This window comes from Pteropus vampyrus, unplaced genomic scaffold (assembly GCF_000151845.1).
Source record: "Pteropus vampyrus isolate Shadow unplaced genomic scaffold, Pvam_2.0 Scaffold44, whole genome shotgun sequence".
NCBI classification, from domain to species: domain Eukaryota; kingdom Metazoa; phylum Chordata; class Mammalia; order Chiroptera; family Pteropodidae; genus Pteropus; species Pteropus vampyrus.
The window spans coordinates 8,628,301-8,640,278 of record NW_011888825.1 but is presented as its reverse complement, the minus strand read 5'-3'; the positions used below and the strand labels follow the sequence as shown (position 1 = coordinate 8,640,278).

The following is an 11,978-nucleotide window of genomic DNA, read 5'->3' as shown; positions in this document are numbered from 1 at the left end:
ACAGTGGAGTCTCACTCAGGTCACCCTTGGCATGGCAGGTAGGAAAACTGAATTTTCACTAGATGCTAGAGCTGTCTACTCTGTTGGAGTAGATGGCCTTAGGTCACCTCCTACCCTCCAAGTGGCATAAGAAACAAACAGACGGGAGGCGGGATGGATAACCTCGGGACACCCGTCTCCAGGATAAGGCTCCAGGTCTTTCCGTTGACCTTTGTTCAGTTTGGCTAGTCATAATATCATTAAAATATCACCTGCATTGCAAGTACCATGTCTCCAGGCACTCCCTACCATCCCCAAGAAAACAAAAGCCCGCAATTCAGACAGCTCGGGGTAAACTCTTTCTCAAACTCTTTCTCTGTGTTTGCCATCACTTTTCTCTTCAGTGTGTAGTTTTGCTTTAATAAAACTTGTGCTTTCCTGCTTGCTGTTTGTCCAGTCCTTGAATTCTTTCTCAGGGCATAAGACAAGAATCTGGTCACCAGAGCTCTAGGTTAGTGTCCCCCTTTGGACTCCCACCCCATCTAGCTCTCCGGCATCCTTCCTAAGAAAATTAGCACCAGGTGGCAGTCAGTGTAGGCCGTGACTTCTCCAGGGCAGCCAATTAATACCAAGCCAATTAAAATAAAACTTAGGCCATAACCCTACAAGTACTAGCATCCCTTAAAATCAGAGGCCTTTCGAAGAGTTCAACCCCATCTTTAAAAAGTCCCTAAAGCAGCGATTGATTAAACCCTGTCAGTCCCCCTGTAATCTTGCCTGGGAAGAAGTCAAACTGGGAACAACAATTTGTCCAAGATCTCAGAGCAGTTAGCAGTAGTTGTTCCCATTTATCCCATGGTTCCCAACCCATATACCCTCCTCGCTCAGATTCTGGGGAGCACTCAGTATTTTATACTGTTTCAGATTTAAAGGATGCCTTTTCCTGTAGACTGTCACACCCTGATTCCACCTATCTTTCTGCTTTTAAGTGACAGGTCCTGAGACCCAAGAGGCCACAATGCACCTGGACTGTGTTGCCCCAGGGGTTTCGTGACAGCCCTCATCTTCTCAGAGACCTTAAACTTAAAAATGATGACTTACTTATTGCTAGTGTAAGTAACGCAGTGGGTAGGCCTGCTCTTTACTTTTGCAACCACCTTCATCTAACGCAGCTTCTGCCGTTTCACATAGCCTCCTCCCCCGGGGTAGGAAACCCTTTGTCCTTTTGGCTTTTAGAGAAAGAAAGGGCTATCGCTCCTGCTCCAGCCTTATACCATGAAGCTTTCTTGGCTTTTTCTGTCACCACCTTGTCTGGACGGCTCTCACGATCACCTCCCACTCCGTGTTAATACCAGAAATTCCTTTGCTATAAAATGACCCCACTATATAGGACTCCATTAAAGGGTACCTATCAAATATCACTTGGCTCCTTCTCCTCCTAGGACCTCTGGTAACTATCTTACTTTTATTACTTTTCAGTCTCTATCTCTTTAATCTTGTATCTTCCAGACTCCTACAATTCCACATAAAGATGATGGCCATGCAAGGCTTCCAACTACTGAATTACTTCCAATTACTGAAACAACTCCTACATTCTATGCCTCTAAGGCCCTTAAGAACGGACTTTTAGAGATTTTCATTCCCAACAGGCAGGGACTACAGCTCTATCTCAGCTTTGAAGAAGTTACAGAACACAGATGTTCATCCCTCGACATCCCCTTAAGAATAAGGGAATACTATCTCTGAAGTGGGAATGATAAGGGAAGAGACATGAAAACTAAATATTAAATCAGGTTGTATTCAGAGCCTACAATGTGCTGATCATCCCTACAGCCAAACAACAAGGAACCTACAGAACAAAGGAAGATTCCTGCTGGGATTACTAACAAACTAGTTACCCATACATGAAAGGAAAACAGAGTCTTTAAGTCATACCCTACATAAAATAAACCTAACCGTTCATACCCTATGGCCATGCCATGAGAGAACCTATGGAATAAAGGAAGGTTCCTAACATGTCTTTCACACTGCATACCCATACCATCAAAGGAACATAAGGAAACAAAGTCTTTAAACCCCAAATCATAGAAATTAGGAATCACAAACAAACTGGATTCCTTCAACACTAGATCCCTTTCACTCTCTGTCTCTGAGAGGAGACCCCAATCTGTCTATGGAGCATTATTCTTTCTCTAATAAATTCTTTTTTTTTTTTTTTTTTCTCTAGCTCTGGTGTTCCCTTGAATTCTTTCCTGTGCGCGGTCAAGACCCTCCTTCTCTCTCGGTGTAGGACTTGACTTTCCCACTTGGGGGAACTCACCCCATCCCCCGCCCCCTGCATTGATTCCATAAGACAATTTCTTTTAATTTTCCATGATAAAAGCCATGTATATAATGACAAAACACAGCCCAGAGGAAGCAGTTTTGCTGAGGCCAAGAGCATGAACTCCAAGTATGCTGCTTTCTGAATGCCTGGCTAGATTCAAAGTTAAATCCTTTGGGAAAATTCTTCATAAATATAATTTCTTTCAGTAGGTTATATATATATGAGTTGATAATTACTGTTGTGCAGATGTTTTTCCCCAGACAAGAAACAATCTAGAGTGCAGGTGCTCTGTGTTGCTGATCAAGTGCGTAAACTCCTGTGCAGGGCTGTTGGATTTTATGCAAGGGATGCATTCCTGAAGAATTTACTTAACTTGAGATGTAAAATATAAGACACAGGATTTCAAATTCCGCTTATAAAATGAGACTTTAGCGTTTTCATATTTTATGTCATGCTTTTTAAAATTCACATAATTCAAATCTGCACTAAATGGGACCTGTCCTTTAGTAGTCAAAGGAGAGAATTCAGGGGGTGGGTTCATTCATTCCCTCTCAGAAATGTCCCTTTGTACTGGCAACAGGACGTGCTTACTGTTGAGCTCCTGACCAGTCAGGGGTATGGTTCAGTGCCTGTGGCCCCAGCTCATAAGCAATAAGGAAGGAAAAAGATTTATGAGTTTACAGTGGCGCAATTTTTCAGTATTTTGCTAATCTGCATTCATCATTTGCCTTGTTAGAATTGCAGAAGTCAAGGAGAGCCATTGTTTTGAATAAAAATAGAACTAATATGAGCAAATACTTTGGGCATTTACTGTATACAGTTAGCTCTTTACTTAGATTGATGAGTTAATCCTCACAGCCCTGTGAGGCCTCAGAGAGGGCAAGGCTCATCAGTGGTACTCACACAGATGGCCTTAAAGAACTGAAAGACAATGTAAGTCGGCAAGACCTTGTTCACCAGGGCAATGACTTCTCTGCAGAAGAAACAGGAAAAACATTCATTTGGAGCACTAAGACATGACTATAGTCTTAGAGACCCAGCTATATCCCTTCTATTACAGCCCCCAACATGTTAGGAACCTAACTGACAGCCTAGCCCTGAGTTTCTACATGTCTATGAGTCTTCTTAAACTCTAGAAGAGCCCTCAGTTTTGTACTGCCCTTTGACTATCATTTTGCCTTTGGACAAGCAAGTGGTGGAGGCTATGGCCTGGGAGAAACAAGCACAGATGCTGGCTTTTTCTCAGTGAGGGCAAAGCTGGAGCTAGTCCTGCTTCCTTTGGACCCGTTGCTGAGCCAGGCATGTGACAAGTGTCTGAGGACTGGCTGCAAACCACTCTGACATTTCCCAGAAGTCAGTGAAGAAAACTGATTACCTACTCATCATCGGTAAAAATATATCCCAATTTATTTTTCAGGATGCTCAACAGGGCGCCCACAACCAGTGAAGTGCCGACTGGAAGAGACAAAAGGAGAGTGTTTGGCTGAACTCAACCCATGAAGAAGCCCAGCTTAGGTCAGCACAAGTCAGCCCAGCCCTCCACACCCAGCCCAGGAGCCTGAAGTTCCCTGCATTAGAGTCATTCACTTGGACTAAGACACTCTTTTACAGTCCTGTAGGAAGGACAATATATAAAATGCCTTTCTACCCAAGGTGCTCCAAGTAGGGTTCTTGGACCAGCAGCAGCAGCAGCAGCAGCAGCAGCAGCAGCATCTCGATCTGCTGAATCAGAAACTCTGCCTAGTGTGGTATGGCTCAGCGATCTGTGTTTTGACATTGCCTTCAGGGGATTCCAATGCAGTCTGAAGTCTATGAACCACTGTTCTTCACAGAGGCTCTGATCTGAATCTGTCAGCCTCAGAAAGCAGAGACATGGTAGAGGACACAAGATTGGTTCTTTCTGAGGGGTGGGATGGGCAGGTTCCAAGCTCCTGGGGATGCTGGGAGGGGAAGCTTACAAGAGGACCCTGGATGGCTGGAGGGAGATGCGTGGAGAGGAAAGGCCTTTGCAGGGTCACACGAAAGTGAGTTATGGAAATTGGCGAGCTGTGGCTGGAAGGCCCAGAACCCCAGCAGCAGAGAAGGAGTGGGAAAGGGGCACAGCAGGCAAGAGAGATGTTTGCTACTGGGGTGGGCTAGGGAGGGGCGCACCGTCAATTCATCAGCAGGGACTGCTCTGGGCCAGACTGCATGCAGGTATAGTAAATCTGGAAGATAAACCTGTCTGCTCCTAAGGCCAGCCCTGACTCCAATGTGCAGGCTCTCCTCTGGCCCAAGCTATTGACTTTCCAGCTTTCCAAGTCCCCACCCACTAGCAGAAGACTCCGCCCACCTGTGCAAAGCACACCAGAGATGGCTGATTGCTTTGCTTTCACAGTATCTGAAGCTCCCCGGGCCGTTCCTACTCGAACGCAGACCGCGGTGCTGAGCCCCATGGAAATCTGGGAGCAGAGATAAAAAGATGCTGTCAGTGGAGCCACCCTTCTGCCCCTGGGATGGGGTGGGTGCTGAGTCCGGAAGAAGCCTGGGCTGGCAGTGGAGCAGTGCTCCTGCCCTCCAATTTGGGCCATGAGTGGAGAGAGCAGGAAGACAGGACAAATCCCTGGGAAGCAGCATGAGGAGAGAGGACATTCATGGATGCGGACAACAGGCAGTGACATCTTAGGTTAGGAGATGGGGTGGGAATACCCTAAGTTAGCTACCCAATCCCACCCCCACCCACTCCAAACATCACCCGTAGACTGGCCTTTCAACCAAAATCATTGTGCTCCCCAAAACTCATGAGTAAATGAATTTTAAAGACTTGAGTGTGGCCCTAAATTTGCCAGAAAAGTTCCCTGTTTAAAGAAAACAATCAGTGGACCCATTTGTAAAAATAAGAATCACCTTATAATTAGTTTATAAATGCAGATTTTTGTGAACCCTTGGCTTAAACCTGGGGTCACAGACTGCATAACCCCAGGAGCCTGGCAGATTTGTACATGAGTGACATGGGACAACCCATGTCCCTGTGGAGAGAGGGGGGCACTGGGGATCAAGTTGGAGGAGACCTATCCTTGTCCCTCCTACTGCACATCCCAGTAGGAGAGAGCTGGGGTATAGTGTCCCACCAGGTACCTCCGCTCTCTCCTACTGGGATGTGCAAGAACATGAGCCCATGGCTAAATGGAATGTCCCACTTTGCAAGAAAATGCAAAAATCCAGATTGTGATGTGAAATCTCCCAATTTTTAAATGGTGCTAATTAATTTTTAAAAATTCTAACATTACATGAGTTCAATATTTCCCCTAGTGAAGTGTCTGTGGGCCACCCGTGTGTGAGTCTGGCAGGACCTGGACCCGATGGGCATGGGAAGTCCAGGAGGGTCCCTCAGAAGACAGAGATGGCCCTTGGGGTGACAGGTTACCCCTCTCCTACATACCCCCAGGACAACAGTGGGGCTGGGCAGGGGTGGAGGGATTGGCAAAGGAACCCCTGAGGAGCCTCACCATGTAGATTACGGTGGCCACCTCGTAGAGGATGGACTGGGCCGAGAGGTCCAACACTCTGAGCAGGCCTGCAGGAGAGCATGAGGTAAGCACCTGGCCCTGGGGCCAGCTAAGGGACCCTGGGCTAACAGAATGTCTCTCGCTTTGGAGGCCAAGGTCTCTCGGGGCTACTCCAGCACCGACCTGATTCTCAGGTTGTTTGGACTCTGTGCTGAGTGTTCTGATGAGTACACACCGCATCAGGTGAGGGCCCCACACCCGCCATGCTGTTCAAGCTCACACACCTCCAGTCCATTCAATTTCTCACTCTTTTATTGACTCATCTACCTCCACCTGGGTATCCACTCAGTGCCAGGCTTATGCTGGGCAATGCTGGGGTCCCAACACAAAAGGCCCAGGCCTGCCTTCTGGGAACTCACAGCCTGGTGGGGAGACAAATGAGCAACTGATCTAGACTGGGTTGGGCTGTTGAACTACCCATTCGGGGAGGAGGTTTCCGGGCTGGGTGAGTCACCAACATTGTTTTTCCGCCCTGCTCTTCCGCATACCCATGACAATGTTCCCGATCTCGTAGGCCCACCACTGAATGCACATCATGAGCATTCTAGGGATAGCCAGAGAGAATAAGGGGCCCCAGTCCTGCAGGCACTGGCTGGACCAGCCTAGGAACAGAAGGCCCAGTTGCTGAGCAGCAGCCTACCCAGTGTTCCTGCCCACTACCAAGAGCCACTGATGGCCTTTGGCTCTGCCCACTCCTGGGCTCAGCTCAGCAGGTCCACGCACTTGGCATTTTGCATAGGACATGCCAGCTGGTCCAGTGCTGGTGGGGGTGGGAAGATGATGCAAGGACAGGGCATCAGCTTACCTGGCTAGTGGCACAGAACAGTTCAGGGTGGGAGCCTCAGGCACAGGCAGGGGTCCCCACCGTGCCTATGACACCACAAGATCTTGGGCAACTACCATGCCATTTCTGGGCTTTGTTTCCTCAACTGAAAATTCGAGTCCTTATCTTTGCCCTGCCTCCTCAAAGGATTGTTGGGAGGATGGTATGTGATCGACAGTGCAAGAGGATTCACAATGTAGATAGAGCTTTGCAGACTTGGAGCGGGGTGCAGCCATGCAGGACTGTCTTGCCCCCTGAATGAGGCCCAGGGGCCCTAGAGTTGTTCCTGAAATGCCTGGAAATGGAGCCTACAGGTTACAGAGTTAGGTTTCAGGAGGCAGAAAGCTTGGACCCAAAGCCCGAGAGTGGACAGGCATGGGTTTGAATCCAGCCTTCCCTGATGTACCACCTCTGGCATTTTGGGCAAATTGCTTAACCTCTCTGTCTCAATTTCCTCCAGGTAAATAAAATGAGAATGATAAGATGTTGTGAAGCTTAATAGAGGTCGGGAGTGTCTGGCACCTGGCCCTCTGCTGACATGTAGGAATTCACCTGTTATCATTATTACTCTAATCACCATCCTGAGATCAAGGGGACTGTCGAAAGTCCCTTGAGCCTGTTCTCAGCAGGGCTCTGTACTGTGACTCACAAGGTGGTGGGACCCAGGGCCTTTGGGGGTGGGTGCTGAGAAGTAAATCAAAGGAGAAGGGGTGCTCTGAAGGAAAACAAAGTCAAACCCGGGATGGGGCTCCTACAGTGGGGCTCCACCTGGGCCCTCTGCCTCCCAAGGGAACACTGGTACCTGTGCCGGGGGCTCACTAGCGGCTCACTTGCTCAGGTCCCCCAAAGGTAGGGAGGCCCTCCCCACCTGTCCATGTCTCCAGGTGCAGCTTCTTTAGCACAATGTAAAGAAAAAGGAAGATAGTCTGCACGAACTGGGAGATGGTGTTGGCACAAGCAGAGCCCCTGGGAAAGGAGAGAGAGCAGAGCTGGCCCTGGGGAGGAGGAGGCTCCCCTGCTGAAGCCAGCATAGGGAGGTGGGGACTGAGCCATGGCTCACCTAGCCCCTGCATCTGGGATTGGCCTCACCCAGGAGCCGCTGGCACCATACTACACTATCCTGCCAGGGTCCCACTCTTGGCCTCTCCTGGCAGGCAGGGGCAGGTATGGGGAGTGGCTCTTCTTGTCTCTTTGATGGGGAGTCCCCACCAAGTTCCCCATGACCTCACCTCCACTTTTGGACAGTGTGGGCAGCCTCCACAATCTTTGGCATGGGTGAGGCAAAGATGATAACTGACCTGCCCCAGTCAAGGGTAAGGCACTTGGTGGGCAGTACTCCCCATCCAGGTCCCCAAAGCCCATGAGCCTCACCTGTGTGATTTTAGGCAAGTTACATAACCTCTCTTGCTTGTTTCCACATACATACTGAGGATAATAATGCATGTATACTACATGTATATATACAAAGTGCTTACAAAACAGTATTTGGCACTGTATTTAAGTATTCCAAGTATTAAGTAAGCATCATGCAAGTATTATTATTATTATTTTATTAGTAATTAAGTTTTTGCAGCTGCATTTTGTGGGAGAGATTTGCTTTGATAAATGAGTTGCCACAGTGATAACTTCATAGGATGTTTTCTCCTGACCCCGCCCCAATGGCTGTTTGACAAGATACTATCACCTTGGTTTGAAGAGCCAAAGCATGGTTTCTAGGGAAGGCTTAAAGGAGAAACACCAGCCTTTTCAGGTGGTTTCCATGATACAGAAGGAATTTGGAGCTGGCCGGGCACCAAAGAGGTCATGGCACCGGCCTTTCAGTGCAGGTGTGGCCAGGGTACACCCTGCCAGACCTGGACATCCTTTAAACATCCTGAATTCACCTGACCCATTCCCTTCCCAGCTCCCTCCTCAAGAACTTCAGCCCCTGGTGCCATGCAGAATAAAGGGGTGCTGCAGTTCCAGAGATGGGAAGATAAACTCCAGTGGGCAAGGCGATCCCTGATACAGAACTGCCAGGGAATAAGTAACATGCATCACTAAGCTTCAACGAATCAAATAGTATAGCAGTGGATTCCAGAGTAGATATACAGGCCACTGGGTCAGGCCAGAAATCTCAGAAACTAAACCGAGTATACACCCTGCTTATTTAGTACTTAGTAAATTTATGGAGAAGAGAAAGAAAAGAAAGTCAATAATTAGTCTTTGAAAAAGTTTGTTAGATAAAGTCTTACATGTAAAAATGGAAACCGTATAAGGGATCGAAGAAAATATAGGCAAATGTTTATATAATCTTGATGTGGGTTAAGTGTTTTTAAGCTCATCAAAGACAGATATCATAAAGGATAGGATTTATGGACCTGTTGTATATACATTAGAAATTCTTTAAGTAAAAAATATCAAAAAATTACAAAGCAAGTGACAAACTGAAAAATGTTTGCAACATATATGGCAAAGCATTAAGATACTTTTCAACACATTATTATAATTAGAAAAATATTAACCTACTAAAATAAGCAAAGGATGTAAACAATTCATGGAAGAAAAACAAATGATAGATAAATACATGACAAAAATGTTCAACTTCACTGTCAATAAAAGTTATGTTCAAACAATTCCTAATTAGAAAAAAATTTAATAATAATACTCTGTGCTGATGAGAGTGTTACCAGTGGGAGTAGAATTGGTATAAATTGGTATCAAAAGCCATTGACTGAGTAACTCCAATTACAATAATGCATCTTCAGGAAATCAATACAGATGTTCCCAAAGTTTTTCTATAAGAATGTTTATCAAATCTTGCTTATAATAGTGAATATTGGAAACAACCTAAATACTTAACATATAGGGATTGGTTAATAAATTATGGCACTACTTGGATATATAGATACCATGTAGCTTTTGAAATGGTTATTGTGGAAAGCTGTTTAATCATATCAAGAGACTAATGACATATTTGAAAGGGAAAAAGCAAGTTATAATACAATATACACACATTGGTCCCATTTCAAACTATATATGTGTGTTTGAAACCACACACCCATGAATAGAAACAATCTTGGAAAGAAATACTAACCTATGTTCTATCTGGATGGTAGGATTATAGGTGATTTGACATTTTTCTTTCCCAGGCTTTCTACAATTTCTTCAATGAGGGGTTTTCTAATCACAAAAACACGTTCTGTTATTTTTTAAAAGTTTAATCTGCACTGACTGACTGGAAGGGGAACTTCTCTCCTGCCACTTCGGCCATCTTCACGGCACAGTGGAAAGTCTCTGTGGCCGATGGACTTCCCCAGCAGATAGGGTGAAAAGGCAAAAAAAACCCAGAATTTGGGAGAGTGTAAGCCCACCCTACCCTCCTCCAGTCCCAGCGGTGGCACTTTACCGGAAGCGCTGGCATGAAAATCAGCACGCATTCCTGTGTTAGCCTGCAAGAGAACCGGAAGCTCTGGAGCTGACCAGGCTGTGCCCTCCTCGACTGGGGACATCCTGAGCACCCTGGGTCTGCTGAGAGGCTTTCCCAGATGCTGCAATTCTCCGCCAAGGCAAGTGAAACTTTAGCAGTTATGACAGGAAGGTGCCATCAGGTGGAGCCCAAGTACCCAACCACAGGGGCCTCATGACTAGAGAACCCAAATGTGCAGTGACATTTGGTTTGTAAGGGAGGTAAAAAGTTCTATCTTATCAAGAAATAACCAAATGAAGTGCATGTAACATGGAATTTCTAAAATTAATAATAAACTGTATAATTCATCAGAAATTGGTTCGGTCCTCTTTCTCCTTTTTGGAATACGGGGTAGTGTACATTTCATTTCTTCAAAAGCATCTGCGAAGTTCCACCTAGTGTTGGAACATAATTATGAATAACATGCAAATTCTTTATTTTTCTCTTTCCTCTTAAATTAAAACTGGCCATTTGTCAGCCTCCTGCTGGTCACAGCTGGAGCAGCACGCTGTGTGTGCATATCCCAAAACCTACCCTAGAATCGTCTCTAGAGAAGTTGCTCTTGTGACCGACCTCCTGTGAGCCAGAGAAGCATGGGGCCTAGAGGGTGGGCTTCTTTAGGGGCTCCATTCCCTTCCAGGCTTCCCAGCAGAAGTCAAGTGGTACCTGGACACGTCCTGGGCCTGCCTGAGAAGCAGCAAGATCTGCTGGGTGTTGAGGAAGAGGGCTCAGCAGGGGAAGCAGCAGAGAAGCAGTATGAGCGTGACCCTTTGCAGGATGACTCCCACGTGCTTCTTGTTGGGGCTGCCAAAGACCTGCAAAACAGCACCCCCTTTGCTCAGCACCTTCCCCATCTCTCCAGTGAGCTCAACCAGTGTGTGAGCCTGCTAGCCGTGCTAGTGCTGTGAGTGGCCCCTGCGCACAACAGGCACCAGTCAGTAGCTGACATGTGGCAACCCTAGGTACAGCCTGGGCGGCTCCCTCTGCAGGGGATGAGCCTCCTCGCAGAATTATAATAGTTTGCTGAGTACCAGACTTTGTCTACCTGTTGTCCCCAGTTTTTCAAAAGCCGCTAATGAGGCAAGCGTTATTCCCCCACATCACAGCTGAGACATAGGAGGTTCCAAGCGCATTTGCCAAGTCACTTGCTGGTAAGTGACAGCCAGAGCTGAACCCAGATGCCCAGGTCTCCAGGTCCATCATGAGCCCATAATCCCGGGGGTCAGCTGAGCCTCACTGGGCTGTGGGTCCCCGAGGTCAGGGGGATCCCAACTGTGCACCCTCAGGATTGACACACTAGGGCAGGGAACTGTCTCCACGGTTCTCTTGCCCATCTGCACAGACTCTTTCAACAGGAAAGTCTGGTTCCCTAACAGTACTCTTCCTTAGGGATTGGTGGTGGGGGGGGGCTGTTGCTCCCTCCCCCAGTGTCTTTTTGACAAGCTCCCAGCTCCAGGGCACACTGAGGGACCTTTGTGGGGGGAGTCCTCCTCCCCTAGCAGCTGAGGGATAGGCTCTGCTCCTGCCCAGCTCATGGAGGCCCACCTACCTGAGACATTAAGGTGTCACAGGCTGAGGAAAAGCCAAATCCTCTGGAAATCCCACAGACATTGACAAACTGGAGCCATACATAGGAGAAAACACAAGGCTTGTCAGGCAGGGCTCAAGAAGGGGAGGCAACCCAGCAGCAGCTCTGATGTGCAGCTGAACCAGAGACCACTCCTGGCCAGCCCTGTCCACCTGCATGTGCTGCAGCCCAATGAGAAGGGGCCTCAGGTCATAACTGTGGATGCAGCTGTCAGCCCTCATGCTGTGTCTTCTTGGAAGCCCAGGGAAGAAGCCCGGGAGAGACCA

The 11,978-nt window shown here is 47.4% G+C and overlaps 1 protein-coding gene across 1 annotated transcript in view; it reads right to left on the bottom strand.

Annotated features, from left to right (window-relative positions):
- The window catches only part of LOC105291381 (multidrug and toxin extrusion protein 2-like), a 40,703-nt gene that overhangs the window by 27,520 nt on the left and 1,205 nt on the right, over positions 1-11,978 (bottom strand). The window contains 9 exon segments of the mRNA XM_023529855.1: positions 3,209-3,278; positions 3,685-3,760; positions 4,638-4,746; positions 5,794-5,861; positions 6,342-6,455; positions 7,545-7,642; positions 10,030-10,107; positions 10,791-10,939; positions 11,674-11,742. Coding sequence (XP_023385623.1) covers positions 3,209-3,278; positions 3,685-3,760; positions 4,638-4,746; positions 5,794-5,861; positions 6,342-6,455; positions 7,545-7,642; positions 10,030-10,107; positions 10,791-10,939; positions 11,674-11,742 — 831 coding nt within the window.